Genomic DNA, 23995 nt, shown 5'->3' with positions numbered 1-23995 from the left:
GGTCCTCTGCAAGAGAGGCAAGTGCTCTTAACTCCTGAGCTCCCTCACCAGACCCGTGCCTTAGCCCATCTTTGTTTGGTTGGTTTTTGGTTTTTCAAGACAGGGTTTCTCTGTATAGTCTTGGCTGTCCTGGACTCACTTTGTAGACCAGGCTGGCCCCAAACTCACAGTGATCGCCTGCCTCTGCCTCCCAAGTGCTAGGATTAAAGGAGTACGCCACCACGCTCTGCAGTTTAGCCAATCTTTTTTTTTAATGCTTTATTATTACGTATACAGTGCTCTGCCTGCATGTACACCTGCAGGCCAGAAGAGGACATAAGATCACATTATAGATGGCTGTGAGCCACTATGTGGTTGCTGGGAATTGAACTCAGGACCTCAGGAGGAGCAGTCAGTGCTCTTAACCTCTGAGCCATCTCTCCAGCCCAGCTTGTTGGCCAATCTTAAATCATGCAGAATGTGGCCTATAGCATCAGCTCAGCTGATGCCTCTGTTGAAGTTTTTATGATGAAGAAGAAGAAGATGATGATGAAGAAGAAACAGTGTTCTGCCTGAATGTGTGCCTACATGCCAGAAGAGGGCACCAGATCCCAGTATAGATGGTTGTGAGCCACAGTGTGTTTGCTGGGAATTGAACTCAGGACCTCTGGAAGAACAGCCAGTGCTCTTAACCTCAGAGCCATCTCTCCAGCATTATCCAACGTACTTACACTTTAAAAGAAGAGACAAATGACAAGGATTCCTTTTAGCCGGATGGTGGTGGTGGCGATGGCAGTGGTGGTGGCGATAGAGGCACACGCCTTTAATCCCAGCACTTGGGAGGCAGAGGCAGGTGGATCTCCATAAACTCAAGGCCAGCCCAGACTGACTACAGAGTCAGTTCCAGGACAGCCAAAGCTGTTACACAAAGAAACCCTATCTTGAAAAACCAAAGAAAAGAGAGAGAGAGAGAGAGAGAGAAAAAAACCGATCCCTTTGCTGTGGTCCATCTCCCGTATCCTCCCACGCCCTCCTGTAGCTACCTATCCATCCGTCGTCTAGTAGGGCCATGGTTCAAAATTAACTACTACCAAACCGCAACCAACCTCCATAACTAAACAACAACCACAGACCCAACTTCTTGGAACCCTTACGTTTGTTTATGTACCCTTTGAGAAGTTCACAGAATTCCAAAAGTCACACAATTGCGGAAATTGTCTGTAGCTGGAGAAACCATGCTTCTACTAGAACATGGGCAAATTATAGTTAACTGCTGCAGAAAGTCCAAAGCAGTCCCACATCCCCACACCTGGCATTAAATGAAAACACGTTCTTACAATATTTCTGTGGTTTTTTTGTTTGTTTAGTTGGTTGGTTTGGTTTCTTGAGATAGGGTCTCTGTGTGTTAGCCTTGGCTGTCCTGGACTCCCTTTGTAAACCAAGCTAGCCTCAAACTCACAGAGATCTGCCTGCCTCTGCCTCCCAAGTGCTGTGATTAAAGGTGTGCACCACCATGCCCAGCCGTATTTCTGTGTTTTTAAAAAATATTTATTATGTATACAGTAGTATTCTGCCCAAATGTATGCCTGCACACCAGAAGAAGGGACCAGATCTCATTATAGATGGCTGTGGGCCACCATGTGGTTGTTGGGAATTGAACTCAGGACCTTTGGAAGAACAGACAGTGCTCTTAACCTCTGAGCCATCTCTCCAGCCCTATTTCTGTGTTTTTTAAAAGAAACTAAAATTCCAGAATTCTGTGTGGATGGTGGGGTAAGGGGAAGAGAAAGTAGGGTTACCATTTGTTCTAATGAATAATGAGAAAAAGAAGAGTCCTATTTCTCATGTGTTAATTCTGTAAGATTCAGTCTCCTATGTAGAGCAGATTCGTTAACAGCTCTGTTGTGAATACTCAGAGGTGTTGTGGCCAGGCTCTTAAATAAATAGATGACGCTTACTTAAATCAGCCTCAGAACTGAAACGGAAACTAGAAATAAGCTACAGTATCTGTAGGCTTAGATTTTCCAAAAACTTACTTTATTTAGGGTTCTTAAATGTTTCTATCTCCCTTCCAACCCACCAAACCAGAGGTAAGAGTGAACAAAGGTTAATAGGGGCCGGGGATGTGGACCTTCTTAAATGTAGGGTTTTTTCTTTTCTTTTCTTTTCTTTTCTGGTTATTTGAGACAGGGTTTCTCTGTGTAACAGCCCTGGCTGTCCTGGACTCACTTTGTAAACCAGGCCGGTCTCAAACTCACAGAGATCCGCCTGCCTCTGCCTCCCGAGTGCTGGGATTACAGGCGTGACCACGCCTGGCTTCTAGACGTAGTTCTGCAGGGCAGTTCCGCTCTGCATTGTCAGGATAGCAGCAGTCCACTCAAATAGCAAACACAAGCAACAGCAGCATGGTCCAGCAGAAACCAGCGAAGAGATGTGAACCACTGCAAAGGGTAGCAGTGCAGAAAAGCATCCTCGCTGTGGGCTTCCATTTATATTCTCAGTTCACCCTTGGATGTTTTCAGGTGGCCATAATCACGCCCCTCTCATGAGACAGCTCCCAGCAAAATATCACATGACACTGGGTTGTTTTTTTTTTTTTTAAGTATTTATTTATTATTATATATACAGTGTTCTGCCTGCATGTATACCTGCATGCCTTAAGAGGGCATCAGATCACATTATAGATGGTTGTGAGCCACCATGTGGTTGCTGGGTATTAAACTCATGACCTCTGGAAAAGCAGTCAGGGCTCTTAACCACTGAGCCATCTCTCCAGCCCAACACTGAGATTTTTGTTTGTTTGGTTGGTTGGTTGGTTGGTTTTTCAAGATAGGGTTTCTCTGTGTAGTCTTGGTGGTCCTAGACTTGCTTTATAGACCAGGCTGGTCTCGAACTCAGAGCGATCCACCTGCCTCTACCTCCGGAGTGCTGGGATTAAAGGCATCAGCCACCACACTCGACTTTGACAATTTTTTAAAGGGGGATATGAAGCTGGGTGTGGTGGCGCACACCTTTAATCCCAGCACTTTGGGAGGCAGAGGCAGGTGGATCTCTGTGAGTTTGAGGCCAGCCTGGTCAACAAAAAGCAAGTCCAGGACAGCCAAGGCTACAAAGAGAAACCCTGTCTCAAAAAACAAACAAACAAAAAAAAAACAAAAAAAAAAGGGAGGGGGGATATGAAGTGGGAAATTTCTGGTTTCTTTAAAAACTCAGTGTCTACCAGCACTCAGGATGCAGAGGCAGGCAGATGGTTGTGAGTTCACGGACAGCCTGGTCTACGAACTGAGTCTAGGACAGCCAGGACTGCAAAAGAAACCCTGTCTTGAAAAACCAAAACCAAACCAAAACAACATATCAGTGTCTACACAGAAAACCCTGTCTCAAAAAACAAACAAACAAAAAGATTTGCTCTGGTCAGATCTAATCTTTATAAGTTTTTGTTGGTAATCATAGGTATATATTTTTGTTTGTTGGTTGTTGTTGTTGTTGTTGTTTGTTCAAGACAGGATTTCTCTGTGTAACAGCCCTGGCTATCCTGGATCAGATGCTGGGATTAAAGGCACGTCCCACCACCCCCAGCTGGTAACGATATTTTTCCATTCCCTGTAGATACATAAGCATAACCATGTCCCCTTCTTAAGACCCTTACAGGTTTCCACTCTAATGTTAACACATCTGTATAGTATGTTGATTGGCCTAGTTCCTCGATTTTTTTTCAATAACCCAGTGCCTCTCAGCTGCTGTTGTTCCTTTTCCACCAACATTAAGAAAATTTATAGTTATAACAAAGCATTATTTAGTCTTCCCCTGGGGTTTTTTACTCTTCCTTTTTGCTTAATAAGCATCTCTTTTGAGGTATGATTGGCTCTTTCTACAATTGCTTGTCCTGTGGGATTGTGTGGTATACCAGTAATGTGTCTTATATGGTAATATGCAAAGAACTGCTTCATCTTATTGACACATATTCAGGAGCATTATCAGTCTTAATTCGTACCTGTATCCCCATAATTGCCATTATTTCCAATAAGTGTGTAATTACACAATCGGCCTTTTCAGAACTTAAAGCAGTTGCCCATTGAAACCCTGAGTACATATGAATGGCACGGTGTAAATAACTTTGTTTTCCAAATGGTACCCCTAGGGTTACTACCAGCGGGTAATAAAATCTGGTTATATAGAAAACACATAGGACATTTTGTAAAATTATTTGTTTGTTGTTTTGGTTTGGTTTTTCAAGACAGAGCTTCTCTGTGTAGCCCTGGCTGTCTTAGACTCACTTTGTAGACCAGGCTGGCCTTGAAATCACAGCAATCCACCTGCCTCTGCCTCCCCAGTGCTAGGATTAAAGGCGTGCGCCACCATTCCTGGCATAAAATTATTTCTTTGGCTTTTTGCCAAGTGATATAATTTTTTTTCTTTAATCCTTTCAGGTTAACATAATGTTTCTCATGAAAAATTGAAGCTTCAAACACATTTCTTTTTTTTTTTAAGATTTTATTTTTTTTTAATTGTATTATGAGTACTCTGCCTGCATGTACACCTGACATTGAGGTCAGAAGAGGGCATCAGATCACATCATAGATGGTTGTAAGCCACCATGTGGTTGCCAGGAATTGAACTCAGGACCTCTGGAAGAGCCAACAGTGCTCTTAACCTCTGAGCCACCTCTCCAGCCCCCAAACACATTTTTTATTAGTAATTGATCACTTTGCTCATTCCCTTGTGCCATAGACCTTGCAAACCTGTATGAGACTGAATATGAGTAATACATAATGGACAGATTCTGCTTCTGATGGCCTGCTGTAATTTCATAAACAATGAAGTTAATTCTGAGTTATCAGGAACAAATTCAGCAGTCTCTGCATGCAAAACAACTCCTTCTGCATAAAAAGAATCAGTAATTATGCAGGCAGCTCTCTGTGAGTTCAAGCCAGCCTGGACAAAGTGCAACCTAGACAGCCAAGGCTACACAAAGAAACCCTGTCTCGAAAAAACAAAAACTAACAAACAAAAAGGAATCAGTAATTATATTAAGAGATTCAGGAAAATCTAATAATATATAAAAATTGCATACAATTCTGATTTTTTAACAAGCATATGGACTTTTGGTCACCTTGCTTGTTTTGTCTGACTTGTAACCTGCCATCCCCTTCTTGTTTGCATCAGTATAGAATGTCGGTGTCTCTGGCATTGCTGTTCCCTTTACGATACATGGAAGAAGCCAATTAGTTCTTTTTATAAACTGTTTATGTTTGCTTTTGGGATATTGTTTGTTTTTCAAGACAGGGTTTCTTTGTGTAGCCTTGGCTGTCCTGGACTCACTTTGTAGACCAGGCTGGCCTAGAACTCACAGCGATCCACATGCCTCCGACTCCTGAGTGCTGGGATTAAAGGCGTGCGCCACCATGCCCTGCCCTGCTTTTAGTATATTTTTTATTAATTTCTCCCAAGTAGTTACCCCAAGCTCTTTGTCAATCTTCATTGATCACCCATAATGACATAATCGCAGCATTAGTAAGGAGTACAGCAATTTCAACCAGCTATGTTCCTGATAATTGCTGTAGTCTTATTCTACCTTTTGTAATTAATTCAGAAATCTTTCTACATATGTCTTCAATTTTTTTCCTTATGTGCTAAGAAAATCCATTCCATAGTATTACTTTCCCTTTGCTTAATGAGCCAAGTAGGATGAGTTGAAGGCAAAATGACCAAAATACAATCAGGTTTAGGATCAATTCGATCCACACATGCATCTTGTAGTCTTTGTTCTGCTTCAGCCGTTAGCCATCTTGGACTGTTTAAAAATTGAATCTCCTTGTAATGTTTGAAACAAATTACTTAACTCATAAGTACTTAATGCAGTGGTAGGCCACAGCCAGTTAATATCTCCCATTAATTTTTGAAAATTCTTAAGAGTTTGCAATTGATTGTTACATTAAATTGTAATGGTTCGGCCAAAGTTGGCTAATAACTGACAGAGTCTGAATGTACTTTAAAGCTGTTAGCACTATGTGTTGAGCAGAATCTAAAATGGTACAAATCTACTGGTAAACTAAGCAAACTACTCTAAACCTCATAACATACATATATTCCAAGCACTTGCCACTATGATCCTTGGACTTTTTCTCTGCCCTGTTGGGTCCTCATCCACTGTCAACCATACTCCCCTCTCAACTGTCAAACCTGGCTCCACCCCCTCTCTAGGAAGTCCCACCTTCCACTTCCTGTCCTTCTGCCCACTGATTGGCTAAACAGCACTTTATTGACAGTTGTTACATCCACTCAAGACATTCCTCCACAGTTCCCCTAATAATACAATTAAAAAAAAAACTTTTACCTATACATTTATATCATTACACCAATATACAATATAAATACACAAGAGGAGCTGGAGAGATGGCTCAGTGATTAAGAGCGCCGCCTGCTCTTCCAGAGGTCCTGAGTTCAATTCCCAGCAACCACATGGTGGCTCACAACCATCTATAATGTAATCTGATAACCCTCTTCTGCGGATAAAGCACTCATATGCAATAAATAAAATAAATAAATCTTTACAAATATATATATATATATATATATATATATATATATATATATATATATACACACACACACACACACAAGAACCACAAAACAATCATTATATTTATGTTATACTCATAATGTTTCACTGTCTTCAACCCCATCAGAGACTTGAGAAGGAATAAAATTAACTAGCTGAGTACATAGAAAGTGCAGGTTAGCAGCTTCCAAAATTAAAAAAAAAAATGACAGAGACACTTTGCTGCCTTAACAGTCACTCAAAACTCCTTAACATGTTGGAGCATCATCTTCAGCCTTCTGGCCCAATATATCTGACAGGCATATTTGTGAAGCAGGAACTATTGAGGACTGGCCTATCCCGTCCTGGCAGAGCTTGGCCATCTACTCCACCTGCATCCAAGCTTGCCCATTTCAGGCAGGATTCCGTCTGTGGCAGAAAACAAGGACATTTTTCCCCAGTGGCTGGTTTGCCACATCTGAAGCCATCTCCATAAGGAGGTTCCTCGATGCTCATTACCTTCTTTAGGGCAGGCTGGGTGTTGCCAGGAGTCAACCTGTCTCATTTTCAAAGAATCCTCAAAACAATAAAAATTTCTTTAAATGCCATATTCTGTAGGTCTCTGAGGTTTTTGAAGATTTTTATCTAAATATTTTACCTTATCTATATATTGAACCTAGGATGTATATTCTTGTGATAAAATTGAATAGTCTAGGCTACGGCGAGGGTCTGCAGATTGAAAAGACGTCATTCATGCTAAGACAGAACTGCTTATATAGGGGAGGAACCAGCAATCGAACAGCACTGTGGAAAGTCCCCAAGAGGGAGCAAACCAAGGGCCAAATCATGAGACTCAAAACAACTAAAATGAAGGCAACCAGTGGAGCACAATGTTTCACCTGCAGACAAAAACAAGTAAAGTTTCAATTGCAGACAAAAACAAGTAAAGGTCAGTACCAGCACAGCTGCGTCCCCCTTCTGTATATAAAGTGAGCTCCTGCCTTATGATGTCTGGGATGTCAATGTATGTCTTACCCGTCATGGGAGAGCCCATGTATAACATGAACTGAACTTCCTGTCTTAGGTTGATCATACATCCCCGGGATCTTACCTGTCATTGAAGATGCATTTATCCAGATTTGGGAAGTGGGATTGTCCACTAAGGACAAGACTGCTTGCTTTAGCCTGAATTGTTGAGCAGTGTGTGTGTGGAGTTGACATAGAAGCATAAGGGAGAAACCTCCTATGCCACAAGCCATGGTACCAATGGCCAAGGTTCCATCCCACTCCTTCATCAGGTGCTATCTGAAGTCTAGCTGCTCCTAGGACATCCTGAAGATCTCCAAAAGCCTGTAATAATTCAATCTCTTGTGGGGTTGCCAAAAGTATGTCTTCCATGTAATGGACGATATATAAGTCAGGGTACTTTCTACGGATAGGATTAATAGCAGCTGCTACGTAGGTCTGGCAAATGGTGGGGCTGTTAGCCATACCCCGGGACAGCACAATTCACTGATACCTTTGATAGGGCTGCCTTAAATTTGTGGGTGGCATGCTAAATGCAAAGCGGGAGCAATCGTTAGGATGAAAAGGAATGGAAAAAAAAACTATTTATTTATTTATTTATTTATTTTGGTTTTTGAGACAGAGTTTCTCTGTGTAGCCTTGGCCATCCTGGACTCACTTTGTAGACCAGGCTGGCCTGGAACTCACAGAGATCAGCCTGCCTCTGCCTCCTTCTGCCTCCCGAGTGCTGGGATTAAAGGCGTGCACCACCATGGCTGGCTGAAAAAAACCAATCTTTTAAGTCAGTAACCAACATATGCCAATTCTTAGGAATAGCCATAGGGATGGGCAATCCAGGTTGAATGGCTCCCATAACTACCATGGTTTTATTAACCACCCGTAGGTCCTGCAAAAGTCTCCATTTACCAGATTTTTTATTACAAAAATAGGAGTGTTCCACGGGGAAGTAGATGGCTGTATATGACCTGCAGTCAGTTGCTCATTGACAAGCATCCTGGCAGCCTCCAATTTTTCTTTAGAAAGGGGCCATTGCTCAATCCACACAGCATCATCACTCTTTCAGGAAATAGCAGTTGGTGCTATAGGAGGCTGCCTTACAATGGCCCGGAAAATTTCCCAAACCCCGTCTATCCGATGACTGCTGAGCTGGGCCAAGGTCATCGGATATTGGAAAATTGCGTCCCTGCAAGTGCTTTCCCAAACCCCGGCCTGGAAAGAATCCGTGGTCTGCAAGCATTCTTTGCACAGGCTGCGGAGTCAACACAGCCCCCATACCCTCCAGAATATCCCTGCCCCATAGATTTACAGTAATATTAGGCAGCACATATGGTTGAAAAGTCCTGGAGTGGTCTTCGTCATCCCTCCATGTTAAAATCTTAGGACTCCTCATAGGGGCTCTTGCTGTGCCCACACCCTGAAGTTGAGTGCTAGTAGCTTGCAAAGGCCACGCTTTCGGCCAGTGAGTCTGGGCAATAACGGAGGAATCCGCTCCAGTATCAAGCAAACCCTGAAACTTCCTACTATTTATAGCAAGGGTTGACATGGGTCGATCACCTAAGGTGGAAACCCAGCAAGCAAGAGGTCCAGTGGATCCAAATCTTTCATGTGACCTGGATGATTTTAAAAAGGGATTGTTGGTCTTAATTTTAGGGACAAGCACAAGCCGAACAATACCGGTGCCCTGGGAAATGACAGTAACCCCTTTAGTTGCTTCAAGCATAATTTTAATCTCCCCCATGCTATCTTCATCAATTATCCCAGGAATCACACGTACCCCTTTCATGGCAGCACTGCTTCTTCCAAGTAACAGTCAGAAAGTTCCTGAAGGTAGGGGCCCCAGGACTCCCGTACCTATAGCCTGGCGTCCCATTTGAGGAGTTAGTATGACTCGGGAGGAGGCACAGAGGTCCAATCCTGCGCTCCCTGGGGTGCCTCGGACAAAGTCCCGGACATAAAGGGATTTCTTTGCGGGACAAATTGGATAGAACATTCTCTTGCGCAGGTGTCTGCAAGGCTCCGTACGCCTGCCTCCGCAGGGCCCGGAGCGGTCCCCGTTCCCATTTCCCTGCACGGGATTTTCCTGGACTTCATTTTAAACAGCTTCAGCCTTCCCAAGGTTTTCTTTCAACTTTCCTATCTTCGCTAAGTAAAGCGTCTCTCACTAACCTCCAGAGAGAAAAGGTAGCTGCAGGAGTCGTCTCTGGGCCTTCCTTATGTAAGGCCTTTTGCAAATCTGGCTTTACCTTGGCCCAATCAGAAAGATTTAGGCCCCCAGAGACGAAAAGCCATGGGCAGCTCTGCTCTACAGTTTGGATAAAATCTCTTGTCGTTTTATACTTAATCCCGGTGCCTTGTTTCCTAAGCAGTTTCACTAGTTGCCCCACCAGAACGGTGCAAGAGCTAGCGGCCCCCATCCCAAGGCACCCGTGTCTTACCTCCAAGGGCGCTGGCCAGCTTCCCAGGCGATCAGACTTTCCCTGCTTTCAGTATCTCGGCCAGCACCCGCGCTGCTACAGCGAGGGTCTGCGGATTGAAAAGACAACACGTCACTCTCCTAGCTAAGAGAATGCCTTTTATTGGGAGTTACAGAACTGCTTATATAGGGGAGGAACCAGCAATTGAACAGCACTGAGGAACGTCCCCAAGAGGGAGCAAACTAAGGGCCAAATCATGAGACTCAAAACAACGAAAATGAAGGCAACCAGTGGAGCACAATGTTTCAACTGCAGACAAAAACAAACAAGTAAAGGTCAGAACCAGCACAGCTGCAGTTCCCCACAATTTTACCTTATCTATCTCTTGAACCTAGGGTGTATATTCTTGTGACAAAATTGAATAGTACAATGAATTAAAAATAACCTTATTTTACATCAATATCTAATACTCTATACCAATGAATTAAAAATAGCCTTCTATTCACTACTTTTAACTCCATTATCATCCTCTATTTTACCGATTTCTTTCTTTCTTTCTTTCTTTCTTTCTTTCTTTCTTTCTTTCTTTCTTCAACAAACACAGTGTGTAGGCATAAGGTTATTGTGTAGTTATTGTGTTGTGCTGATTTCTGTGCCCTCCACGTCTGGTTGCAAGCTTTGGTCTGAGAATTTACTGTCTAAAGGTTGTATAAACTCTGCTTCCCAATTGTTCCCCTGATAACGCCCATAAAGCAGCTTACAGCCAATCGACGAGCAGAGGAATAGGGCTAGACTTCCTGCCAGCCAGGGGAGGAGGAGTTAGGAGATTCCGCCAGGGGAGAGAGCCAAGGAAGATCAGGAGGAAGGAGCTGAAGCTGAGGAATGCTACAGTGCAGGTGTCCCTGGGGTGTTTGCTGGAGCAAGGCAAAGTAACACAGAGGATTAAACTGCTTCAGCCAGGCGTAGTGGCACACGCCTTTCATCCCAGCACTTGGGAAGCAGAGGCAGGTGGATCGCTGTGAGTTCAAAGCCAGCCTGGTGTACAAAGCGAGTCCAGGACAGCCAAGGCTACACCGAGAAACCCTGCCTCAAAAAAACAAAAACAAACAAACAGACTTAAAATGCTTCACAATTGTGTTGTGAAGACTTGTATTATAAAAGAGTCTCAATTATTTGTGGGCTATCTGGGTTAAGAGAGAAACAAACGCAGTTTTGTTTTGATTTTCAAACAGTTTTATAACAATAACTTCAACAACGGGGACACCATGGCGGTTGAGTCTTCTCTGTGTTGAGCCTCCAGCTGCTCTGGTGCCACTTGTTCAAGTGTCTGTAATTTTTCTTTTGTTATGGGCCGCTGCCCTTGCCACACGGGCCTGGTTAATAGCCATTTTAGGGGCAAGGCTGTCGGTATGTCAGCCGTGGCCCCTTTTATAAATGTGGACATTCAGTCCCTGTGATGTCCTGTGTTTGGACAATGGACCCAGCTTGTGATTGTTGTCAAACACACATATCAATCCCTTCCCCAGGAGCATCTACCACATGACCCCTAATTTCTTCATTTGCTGTCCCTGGAATTGCAGGAATATTAATTTGAGTACCCCATTGTTGTAAAAGATTCCTTCTCCATAAATTTATGTCAGCCACATAAGGTCTCAACTTCCCTGTTTGCCCTTCTGGTCCCACACAGTTAATCCATCGGACACTTTGTCTTATTTGTGATAATTTATCAATCCCTATAAACTGGGTATAAACTTGCTGAAGTGGCCATTTTGGATTCCACGACGTTGGGGAAAGTATACTAACATCAACTCTTGTATCTACCAAACCTTCTATTTCAACGCTGTTCATTTGTACCATTAAATTGAGTCTCTGATTGTTAACCACTGTTTGCCAGAACACATGTCTTCTGGTACTCCCAGCAGCCTTGCCCTTGACATAAGGAAACAGTACCAGCTGAGCAATTTTATCCCCTGCACTAATTTGCATCTCCTTTTTCACATATGCCATGATTTTAATTTCTTCCTTGCAATCCCCATCTACAATACCTGGATGCACAAATAAATCCTTGAAAAGTCAATCTACTTCTTCCCAAAATTATTTCTACTGTCCCTGAAAGTAAAGGATCATAAAGACCAGTGGTTATCTTGTAACATTCAACTTTTGGGGATAGTGTGAGAGGTGCATCTGTGGCCAGATCCAAAGATGCACTGCCTTCTGTTGCATGCATAAGATCAGAAATACTTAGCTTCGATTTTCCTGCTTGCTTGGTATCTGCTGGCTGAGCAAAGGGAAAAGGCTGGTATTGTTTGCCATGGGACCTGGAGCTGACAGGCCCCTCTGTTGGTTTCCCAATGGCACGAGATTACCTCGTATGCCCCTCTTGGACCTATGTATGATCCCTAGACCAATGTTTGCCCTTCCAACAGCACCTACAATACCCTGGAAACCCTTGTGTTCCATTGCAGCTGGAACCTGCTTGTCCTCTTTTATGAATACCATTTTCTCCAGAGTCAATGCACCTGCTGTTTTGATCTCTGAAGCTTCTAGCCTTAAAATTTCTTTGGAAGCCGGGCGTGGTGGCGCACGCCTTTAGTCCCAGCACTCGGGAGGCAGAGGCAGGTGGATCGCTGTGAGTTCGAGGCCAGCCTGGTCTACAAAGTGAGTCCAGGACAGCCAAGGCTACACAGAGAGACCCTGTCTTGAAAAACCAAAAAAAAAAAAAATTTCTTTGGAAATGGCCAAATTCACCACAATTAAAGCACCGGGCATTTTGATTCCTGAGACAGCTTGTCCTATGATATTGGCATGATGCTCCTGAGAGCCAATAGGAGTTGTCTCTCTTATCCATTTGTCCATCAGGGGCCCTTGTGCTTTTAATGGGCTAAGTGCTCTCTTACATTCAGTATTTGCATTTTCAAAGCCAAGATCTCTATCAATGACTGTCTGTTTTCAGGGTCTGATATGGCCCTATTTATAGCTGAACCCAATCTCTGTAAGTCAGTAAAAGCTTCTGCAGGGCCCTATATTACCTTAGTAAATGATGTGGATTCCCTCCCGCACCCCCACCCCACCCCCCACCCCATCCCACCCCCCCCACCCCCCCCACCCCCCCCCCCGCCAGCTCCTCAGACATATCCCAAGCTCTTAAAGGTGCAACATGACATAGTTCAATTATGACATTGTCAGATTGGATTTGTTCTTGTAGGTCAGCATAAAGCCCTTCACCAAGCAGTTGGCCTTTAACCACATTTTTCTCCCTTGCTTTATTATGTTGTTCTGTTTTTATGGCTTCGTGCCTCCACCACAACAACCATTGTAACTGTTGACCAGCTTCTAGCACACCATCCCCTCCAATCTTGGGGAATAACTCTATGCTGTGTAGCCTAGTTACTTAATTTTTTTTTTTGAGACAAGGTCTCTCTGTGTAGCCTTGGCTGTCCTGGACTCCCTTTGTAGACCAGGCTGGCCTTGAACTCACAGTGATCCGCCTGCCTCTGCCTCCGGAGTGCTGGGATTACAGGCGTGCGCCACCATGCCCGGCCATGTCAACTCATTGTAAGCATGACCACCACTGTTACCAGGTATATGCTGCACAAAGCCTGGAAGGCTGATGGTACCTGTGTAGCTCCAGACAACCCCTCTGGTGTCACATGTGGCTCAATACTAACTCGTTGACCTTGTACATCCTCCTGTCCTTCCCTGCCCCTTGTCTCACAGAGGAGCTCTGGGCACCTGGCAGCGAAAGTGTGTGGTTGCAGCCTGCCTTCCGGCCTAGCTTGCCTCCCTCTTTCTTCCTGCAGGAAATTCTTGGTCTCAGACACCAAGCCTGAACCCTGTTGCTTTCCTCCCACTGTCTCTTTTTGCTTTTCAAGCACTTCAACTGCTGTTTGCAAACTCTCTAGGGGCATAGCCAGCTCCACAATCCTTTCAAAAACAAAAGGATTGAGTGATCCTTCTGAGTTTTCAGCTTTTCCCTTGATCTTTTTCAAAATGGAATATATGTAGACTATGAAGCAAAACCAGAAAACTCTCTCTGGGAGCAAGGCAGGAGAGAACCCAGAGTCAGTAGCCACTGTTTTGCCAACCTCCCTAAACAACACTGCCAACCCATAAAAACCTGCTGATTGCTCTGTTGCATGAGAAGCAATGTTACCCGTTATACCTAAAGCCACAGCTGGGTGCCACCTGTAGGCTTATGTTTTTAAAAACCTACATTAGGCCTGGAGAGGTGGCTCAGAGGTTAAGAGCACTGTCTATTCTTCCAGAGGTCCTGAGTTCAATTCCCAGCAACCACACGGTGGCTCAAATCCATCTATAGTGTGATCTGTTGCCCTCTTCTGGCCTGCAGTGGTACAAGCAGGCAGAGCAATGTATATGCAATAAATAATAAAAATTTTAAAAACCCTACATTATTTAGGGTTCTTAAATGCTTCTTCCTCCCTTCCAACCCACGGCCAGAGGTAAGGGAGAATGAAGGTAATAGGGGTGGGGATGTAGACCTTTTTAGACATAGTTCTTTAGGGCTATTCCACTCTGCACTGTCAGGACACCAGCTATCCAGTCAGATAGCAAACACAGATTAGTAGCAGCCATCAGAAGAGTGTATGTTATGATACACATACTTGGTTGTGAAGAGCAGACAATCCTGGCTCAGACCATCTGGAGCGTACTCCTCTTCCTCTGTAAGAAGACTGCTCTGTGAAGATGCTTATCGCTTTACCATCATCCATGACTTTTTTTTTTTTCCTTTTGGAGACAAGGTCCCATTCTGTAGTCCAGGCTGACTCAAACTAGCAATCCTCTTGCCTGGCCTCTATAATGCTGGGATTACAGGTGTGTAGGACCAAATCTGGCTGAACCAGAAGAATTGTACCAGCCATGTTAGGATTTCTTCCTGTAGCTTGAGAAAGGGCCATCTTGAGCAAAATTGGGACCCATGGCTGTTAAATAGGAGTGCAAAGTGTCTACCAAATAATAGCTGAATAAATAGGTCGCTTCAGGTGGGGAATGGAAGAAAGGTCATCTCATTCGGGTGGGGGATGGAAGGAAGGCCATCCCATTTTAAGAGCATCTTCCAAAAGTGTTAATGATTCTGCACACACACACACATACACACACCACTCTTTTTCTTTCATTTTTCAAGACAAGGTTTCTCTGTGTAGCCCTGGTTGTCCTGGAACTTGCTCTGTAGATCAGGCTGGCCTTGAACTCAGAGATTTGTGTGCCTCTGCCTCCCAAGTGCTGGAATTAAAGGCTTTCACCTCAACTCCTGCCTCACAAAAAAACTTTTTAAAAAGTGTTTGTTGGGCTGAAGAGATGGCTCAGAGGTTAAGAGCACAGTCTGCTCTTCCAGAGGTCCTGAGTTCAATTCCTAGCAACCACATGGTGGCTCACAACCATCTATAATGTGATCTGATGCCCTCGTCTGGTATGCAGGCATATATATGCAGGTAGAACACTGTATATGTAATAATAAATATTTTTTTAAAGTGTTTGTTAGCCAGACATGGTGGCGTATGCCTTTAATACCAGCATTCAGGAGGCGGAGGCAGATGGATCCCTGTGAGTTTGAAGCCAGCCTGGTCTACAAAGCAAGTCCAGAACAGCTAGGGATACACAGAGAAACCATGTCTCAAAAACCAAAACCAAAACAAAACAAAAGCCTTTGCTTATTCGCCTACTTATTTACGTATGTTTGTATATATATTTATTTTCATATGTGTGTATGCATCATGATGCACATGTGAAAACCAGAGGACAATTGTGGGGGTTGGTTCTCTGCATCCATCCATGTGGGCCTCAGGAATTGGACTCGGGTCATCAGGCTCGGTGGAATCACCTTTACTCACTGAGCAATCTCACCAGTGCCTCACCTTTTTATTGGCTTTTATGAGACAGGTTCTTATGTGTTCCAGGCTAATCTCAAACTCTCTGTATAACAGAGGGTGACCTTAAACGTTCAGCCCTCCAGTTCCTGCCCATCAGTGCTGTTCCAGGGGCTGGGGTTGCGGTCACGAGCACAGCACCGGGTTGCTCTAAACCTATAGCAGAATCAGTGCAAACCCAGGCCTGGAGCTCTAATATTAAAACCGCAGAGGTGCGACTCAGACAATATGAAGCATTGACAAACCAGTCTTGTGCATTCCATCCCTGTACCTTTTGTTTGTTTTTGTTTTGTTTCTGTGTAGCCCTAGGCACTCACTACTTAGGCCAGGCTGGCCTCAAACCCAGAGATCCGCCTACCTCTGCCTCCCAGCTGCTGGGACTGAAGATGTGCAACAACGCTGCTCAGCTTCCGTGGACCTTTTTTGAGGCATTGTCTCATGTATTCTAAACTGCCCCTGAGTTACAAGGTAGAGGATGACCTTGACCTTCTGATCCGCTTCTGAGTGGGCCCCCCATAGTAGGTCTATGCTGGGCATATGCCCTGCCAAGGATCAAATCCACGGCTTTGTGCAGTCTAGGTAAGCACTCCAGCTGAATCACATGCTTAGCTTGTCTGTTTGCTTCCTGAGACAGTTCTGAAACCCAGGCTAGCTCAAATGTGATCTTGCAACCCTAACCTCCCGAAGGCTGGGATTTTAGCCATGCATCACCATCCCAGGCTTTTGTTCTTTTTGTCAGAATCTCTTTTTTTTTTTAATTGCAAACACTATCCAATCACCAGGGCATGTGTGGTAATGTGGCCCACAGAACAGTTAAATGGTACCCTGCTGCAAAATGGAGGGGCGCTCAACAAGACGTGGAGGACTAGATCCACACAGTCCATCAGAGGAGATGGTTGACCTCAGATTTACAGTGATCTGCCTGCCTCTGCCTCAAATGCTGGGATTAAAGGCATTTGCCACCAAACTTCCTGACTAATTACTTCTGGAAACACTGTCAGAGACTAAACCCCAGAGATGAGTTCTACTAATTTAAAATTATCTGCTTTCACTTTTGCATGCTCCACTTACTGTATTAAAATACAAACAAACAAATAACAACAAACAAACAAAAAACTCCATCTGTGTTCTGTACCACACTTTGTCGGTCTCTTCTGAAAAAAATTATAAAGATTTATGTGTTGGGGCCTGCAGAGATGGCCCCAAGTGCAGAGCTTAAGAGCACTGGCTGCTCTTCCAAAGGTCCTGAATTCAATTCCCAGCAACCATATGGTGGCTCACAACCATCTGAGGGCATGTGATCTGATGCCCTCTTCTGGCTTGCAGGTGTACATGCAGACAGAACACTGTATATGTAATAAATACATAAATAAATACACACACACAGGTGTTTTCTTGCATGTATGTAATTGTGTTATGTGAATGTCTGGGGTCCACAGAGGCCAGATAAGGGTACCAGATCCCCTGGAACAGGAGTTACAGATGGTTGTGAGTTGCCATGTAGGTGCTGGGAACTGCAACCAGGTCCTCTGCAAGGGCAGCCAGCGCTCTTAACTGCTGAGCCATTTCTCCAGCCCCTCCTCTGGTTTCTTCTTCTTCTTCTTCTTCTTCTTCTTCTTCTTCTTCTTCTTCTTCTTCTTCTTCTTCTTCTTCTTCTTCTTCCTCTTCTTCTTTTTCTTTTTCTCCTCCTCCTCCCCCTCCTCCTCCCTCTTCTTCCTCCTCCTCTTCTTCTTTTTTTCTCCTCCTCCTCTTCTTCTTCCTTTTTATTTTTATTTTTTCAAGACCACCTAGCTTTCCTCTGGATTCTTTAGATAAAAAGATCACAAAGACTGCCAGGCTTGGTGGCCCATACCTTCAATCCCAGCATGGGGGGAGGGGGGCAGAGGCAGGCAGATCGCTGTGAATTCAAAGCCAGCTTGGTCTATAAAGCAAGTCTGTGACAGCCAAGGCTACACAGAGAAACCCTATCTCAAAAAACCCAAAAAAGATCACAAAGACTGAGGAAAGTCTGTTTTGTTTTGTTTTGTTTTTTTTAATCTGTGCTCAGGTCTTAGACCTGGAGTTCCGGCCGCAGTGTCTGAGGTGCCGGGATCATCAGCGTGTACCTCTGTCTAGCTCCCCTTGACTATTAGAAGAGGTGTGATGCAGCTTCTTGTTTGTACCTAGACATTGAATCATCTCCCTAGGGATGGAATTAGGGAATCTACAGCATTTGGAATAAGTGCTGTCAACTGAGCTTTGATTGTGTAAGTTTCAGAAGGCAAGACAGAGTTGGGTAGCTTCTAGTCTCACTTTGGGAGAGGTGAGACGTGAGAAGAGATGGGCGTGAAAGTTAAAGGTCATTACTACTCTTGGTTTTTGTTTGTTTGTTTTTTTGTTTTTCGAGACAGGGTTTCTCTGTGTAGCCTTGGCTGTCCTGGACTCACTTTGTAGACCAGGCTGGCCTGAAACTCACAGTGATCTGCCTGCCTCTGCCTCCCAAGTGCTGGGATTAAAGGCGTGTGCCACCATGCCTGGCTTACTACTCTTTAAAAAAAAAATTTATTTATTATGTATACAGTGTTCTGCCTACATGAACCTTTGCACACAAGGACACCAGATCTCATTATAGATGGTTGTGAGCCACCATGTGGTTGCTGGGATTTGAACTCAGAACCTTTGGAAGAGCAGCCAGTGCTCTTAACCTCTAAGCCATCTCTCCAGCCCTGGCTTACTACTCTTAACATTCATTTAGCCAGCAGACATTTACTGGGTATTTGCCATATGCTCCACTGTGGAGACAAACATTAGAAGCTCCCAAAGCTGGTCTTCATCCTCAATGTCATGTACACAAAGTAAAGCGGGCAGAGCTGCCAGCAAGAAGACTTCTCTGGGAGCCGCATGCGCGTCTTTAATCCCAGCACTGAGACAGGCAGTTCTGTATAGTTGGGAGGCCATAGGGAGTTCAGGCCAGCCAAGAATATATAGTGAAACCCTGCCTTGGAAGGAAGAGAGGGAGGGAAGGTGGAAGGGTGGGAGGGAGGAAAAAAGAGGAAAAAAAAAAAAGAAGAGAAAAATCTTTTTCTTTCTCAGCAGGGCGTGGTGGCGTACGCCTTTAATCACAGCACTAGGGAAGCAGAGGCAGGCGGATCTCTATGAGTTTGAGGCCAGCCTGGTCTACAAAGCAAGTCCAGGACAGCCAAGACTACACAAGAGAAACTCTGTCTCAAAAACAAAAACTCTTTCTCAGGTGGCCAAAAGACGATTGAGGGAGGAGGGTATGATTTCGGAATGTTAGTAAGCACAGGGCCCTGCAAGAGACACGGGGGCTGGTATTTAATGGCTAAGAACTGAAACTCTCCGGAACCCGTCCCTGACTCTAGTTACTTTTGCCTTTCACAGGCTGGGAGATGGTCCCTCTGGGCGGAACCTAACCGCAGCTAACGCCTAACATAAGCTAACTCCAAGCCGCTGCTCTGGAAACTACAACGCCCATAATCCTTCGGGGGCACTCGTGCATTGTGGGATGTTGCGCCTTTTCCTCCTAAAAAAAAAAAAACGGCCCCTCAGGCCGAATTGTGGAACATTTCCATCCTTCCCCGCGAGACACCAGAATCCTCCTCTTCCGCCCCATGCCCGGATATCAGTGGCCATGACCATAGAAACTGGCTGCTAGAGGCTCCCAGACTCGCTCTCCCGACCCTCATTTCCGCCGGAAGTGACCTGTAGTTACTAGTGCCCGTCCTTCCTTGCACGCGCGGGCTCCGGGTACCTAGTTCTAGGTCCCGGTCGCCGAGTTCTACCACAATGGCGGCCGCCACCCTATTACGATCGACGACCCGCTTCAGCGGTGAGGGGGCGGGGGGCGTGTTGGGCGCAGGCAGCCTGGAGACCTGAGGGGCGCCGAGGGTAGCCGGGTTCGGATCCACTCCCTGACTCCAAGCGCCTTTCCCCGCAGGTCTCTGCGCCTGCCCGACCCCATTTCTGCAAGGTCGGCTGCGGACGCTGAAGGCCCCGGCATCGCCCTTCTTGTGTCGCGGCCTCGCTGTAGAGGCCAAGAAGACCTACGTACGTGACAAGCCCCATGTGAATGTGGGTACCATCGGCCATGTGGACCACGGCAAGACCACCCTGACCGCGGCCATCACGAAAAGTGAGTGGGCCTGGGTTGGGGGCGTCCAACAGTGTCCTGTCAGCCGGAAGGACCAGAGCCAGAGAGTAGGGTGTCTGTAGTCCACTGAAGTTTACTCTGGCGCCAGAGGACAAGTCAGACGGGGGGTGGTTTGGAAGATGCAGGAAATCAGTTTCCCTGCACAAGAACTCCCGAGTTGCAAACTGAAACAGTCTCAATGGCATCTCTGTGGAGTGGTCTGTAAAGAGATGCTGCCAATGGACAAGTTAAAGCGTCAGTGACAGGGGCGGACACCTCGAACAATTCTTTCTGCCACTCCCTTCTCTTCTTCCAAAGTTATCTTTTCTAGAAGAAGTGGAAATTTTAGGGCGATTTACCAGCCCGCCCCCCCCCCCCGCGCGCCCGTTTTTCATATGAGGGATCTAGGCATGGGCCCCAGCCTCGTCTGCAGCTCGGAACCCAAGTTGAGAGGTGTGTTCTCTTCCTCTGGTAGTTCTAGCCGAGGGAGGTGGAGCTAAGTTCAAGAAATACGAGGAGATAGACAATGCCCCAGAGGAGCGAGCTCGGGGCATCACCATCAATGCAGCCCATGTGGAGTATAGCACTGCTGCCCGACACTATGCCCACACAGACTGCCCTGGTCATGCAGATTATGTTAAGGTGAGGTTTGCTGGGGACAGCCAGAACCTGCTTCAGGTCAGCGGAGGTTTGAGGGGAAGGGGGGGGGGGGAATTATAAGATAGTGGTGTGTACAAGGATTTGTGGCCATGGCTGTGGGTGGTGAGGACATGGCAGCGACGGGGATCTTTACAGCTACCTCTAGTTAGACGAGGCAGTGGAGGAGGTCCCTGAACTAAGCCAACTTTCCTCTTCCACCCAGAATATGATCACAGGCACCGCCCCTCTGGATGGCTGCATCCTAGTGGTGGCAGCTAATGACGGCCCCATGCCCCAGACCCGAGAGCACTTACTACTGGCTAAACAGGTACCGGGGTCTGAGTGGGATGGAAGGGCAGTGAGAAGCTGGCCGTCTTCTCGGGATAGTGTCTCAGCTTCTTCTGTCACCTGCAGATCGGGGTGGAGCACGTTGTTGTGTATGTGAACAAGGCAGACGCCGTCCAGGACGCAGAGATGGTGGAGTTAGTAGAGCTGGAGATCCGGGAGCTGCTCACTGAATTTGGCTATAAAGGAGAGGAGACCCCAGTCATCGTAGGCTCTGCTCTCTGTGCCCTGGAGCAGCGCGATCCTGAGCTAGGCGTGAAGTCAGTGCAGAAGCTGCTGGACGCCGTGGACACTTACATCCCGGTGCCCACCCGGGACCTGGAGAAGCCCTTTCTGCTCCCTATAGAGTCAGTTTACTCGATTCCTGGTGAGGCCTGTGCTCACCCCCGTCCCCACGGGAGCCACCTAGCCTGAGGTCCCCCGTGACCTGGTGTGTTTCTTCCTAGGCCGGGGCACAGTAGTGACAGGTACACTGGAGCGTGGCGTTTTGGAGAAGGGTGATGAATGTGAGTTGCTGGGACATAACAAGAACATCCGCACTGTGGTGACAGGTATCAGAAGGGACGACTTCAGATCCAGGGGCGAGCGCCGCGCCATCCTTCCCCGAGTGTGTCTTCACCTTCCTTCAGCCCCAGCCCACCTTCCCTTCTGTCTTCTTCCTCCTAGGCATTGAGATGTTCCACAAGAGCCTGGAGAGGGCTGAGGCAGGGGACAACCTGGGCGCTCTGGTCCGAGGCTTAAAGCGGGAGGATCTGAGGCGTGGCTTGGTCATGGTCAAGCCAGGCTCCATCCAGCCCCACCAGAAGGTGGAGGCCCAGGTGAGGGCTCCAGGTGGCGGCTTGGCAGGGCTGAGGCAAGTTGTCCCTTGCACAGAAGGGACTCCAGACAGGTCATCCCACCCTTATTCTCCTCTAGGTTTATATCCTCAGCAAGGAGGAGGGTGGCCGCCACAAACCCTTTGTATCTCATTTTATGCCTGTCATGTTCTCCCTGACCTGGGACATGGCCTGTCGTGTCATCTTGCCTCCAGGAAAGGTATATTGGGCCTTGGGATATGAAAGGGGTAGAACTGGGTGGTAGTGGCGGGGTCTTCAATCCACGATACACACCTGTAATCCCAGCACTCAGGAAGCAGAAACAGGCGGAATTCAAGGCTAGACTCGTCTATAGAGGGGGTTTCAGAACAGCCAGGGCTTAAAACAAAACAAAACAAAACATGTCTTGAAAAAAAAAAAGTAAGAGTGAAAGGGGAGTTCTTCCTAAAGATGTAGCATGACACACATTAGCCTTTTCTTTGGGTGGAAAGGACTAGATGAGAGATGACAGCTTATCCAGATTAAGATAAAAGTTTAGCCACGCCAGCATTTACGCAGATGCTGTAGAAAAGAGCGTATCACGGGCAATGGTAGAACACGCCTTTAATCCCAGCACTTGAGGCAGAGGCATGTTGATTTCTGAGTTCAAGGCCAGCCTGGACTACAGAGCTAGTTCTAGGCCAGCCAAGGCTACACAAACTCTTATCCCAAATAACCAAAAGAAAAAAGTGTGTGTGTGCTGTTTCATGGATCATGGAGGGCTCAGAAAAGTCCTGTTGCCTGAAACTGCAGAGTACCTAATTCCTGATTGAGGCCCCTTTTACTTTTTCCTGCTGTTTCCTGGGCCTAGCACCAGGAAGGCTGAAGCTGTTCCCAGACGGACTCTCCAGCCTGTTGAGTTTTCCCATAATCGAGCCCCAACTGCCAGCAGCTGGTGACTGCCTTGCCCTTCTCCCTCCCTGTTAGGAACTTGCCATGCCTGGGGAGGACCTGAAGCTCAGCCTTGTCTTGCGGCAGCCCATGATCTTAGAGAAAGGCCAGCGCTTCACCTTGAGGGATGGCAACAAGACCATCGGGACCGGCCTTGTCACTGACATACCAGCCATGACAGAGGAGGACAAGAACATCAAATGGAGCTGAGGCTGGACTTGTGCTCAGGGTGTTGAGCTTAAAGCTGCCCTCGTCAGCGTGCCCTCCTGTGGACACAAGCTGTATCCAGGCAGAGTGCAACTGTGGACATTTCTCCTGCTCACAAGGAGTGGCCTGCCAGGAGAGGTAGGCCAATAAACTGTTGATGAATAGTTCAACCTGTGTTGTGTGCCTTCTGTGTTAAGTAGGGAATGTGGGGGAGCACTGAATTTGGGGTACCCCGCAGCCATTTGAGCCATATGTAGCATCAAGTCCATTACTGGCATACAGACTCAAAGCCATCATCAGTGCTGTGACAGCTTGAGAAAAAGAAGTCAATTCAGTGGCCTTTGTGTGACTTTCCTAGGCTAGAGCCACCTGGGTTCAGCTTGGTGCTAATCATGTCTTTGCTTTTCTGTGTCTACTAGGTTAATACCTGGCTTTCTTTTGTATCTGACTTCAGGTCTAGCACTACTGTAGCAAACTTGTATTCTGCGTTTGACAGGTCATCACTGCTTCCAAGCAAGATAAGCTTATCCTAGCTTGTATGGCCCCCTGGGTTCAATTCTTGGCACCAAATATACACAGAATATTAAGGCTTTGAAACACCTGCCAAACAAAAGCAAAAACTAACCAGCCAAAACCCCTAAAACAGCAAGGGATGGCAGTACATGCCTACAGCCTCAGCACATCAGAGGCAGGAAGGAGGAAGGGCCAACTTACCTGAAGTCCTGTCTCAACACAAAAACTCAGGAACTCAATGAACATGAACAAGACTATAACTTGGGGTACTTAGGAGTAAATGTTCTTAGACCCAATCTTACAATTGTTTTTGAGAAACCAAAAAACCTGGTCTTTGACCTCAATACTGAGGCAAACAAACACATTAGGGTTTCATAGTTTTGGCTATGCTGGGGCTATACCTACGGCCTCATGCATACCAAACTTTCTACAGCAACAGGATCAGGTAAGGAAAGATGTGTATGGAAAACAAAAATACCATCCACAGCAATTCCTGATATTGTATAAGCTCAACTGCCTTCCAGGTTTTTTTTTTTTTTTTTTAAGATTTTATTATGTATAGAGTGCTCTGC

At 46.1% G+C, this 23995-nt stretch overlaps 1 protein-coding gene across 1 annotated transcript; it reads left to right on the top strand.

The window, feature by feature from the left end:
* The first annotated feature begins 19517 nt into the window (after window positions 1–19517).
* On the top strand, window positions 19518–23080 carry TUFM (Tu translation elongation factor, mitochondrial). Its single transcript, XM_084773897.1, has 9 exons — window positions 19518–19674; window positions 19783–19977; window positions 20450–20616; window positions 20837–20941; window positions 21028–21325; window positions 21405–21509; window positions 21625–21776; window positions 21874–21993; window positions 22740–23080. Exons 1-9 carry the CDS (start codon window positions 19632–19634, stop codon window positions 22911–22913), a joined length of 1359 nt encoding a protein of 452 aa, XP_084630023.1. The 5' UTR covers window positions 19518–19631; the 3' UTR covers window positions 22914–23080.
* The last annotated feature ends 915 nt before the right edge of the window (window positions 23081–23995 follow it).

This window comes from Acomys minous (genome assembly GCF_964271855.1).
Source record: "Acomys minous genome assembly, chromosome: 2".
NCBI classification, from domain to species: Eukaryota; Metazoa; Chordata; class Mammalia; order Rodentia; family Muridae; genus Acomys; species Acomys minous.
Note: the sequence above shows the minus strand (reverse complement) of the source record. Positions and strands in the feature narration are given on the sequence as shown.

Bases quoted from the DNA above. Each gene is read 5' to 3' on its own strand.
- TUFM (XM_084773897.1), top strand. From the start codon at position 19,632: ATGGCGGCCGCCACCCTATTACGATCGACGACCCGCTTCAGCG. The intron at 20,942-21,027 runs GTACCGGGGTCT...TGTCACCTGCAG, and splicing joins ACTTACTACTGGCTAAACAG to ATCGGGGTGGAGCACGTTGT. The intron at 21,994-22,739 runs GTATATTGGGCC...CCTCCCTGTTAG, and splicing joins TCATCTTGCCTCCAGGAAAG to GAACTTGCCATGCCTGGGGA.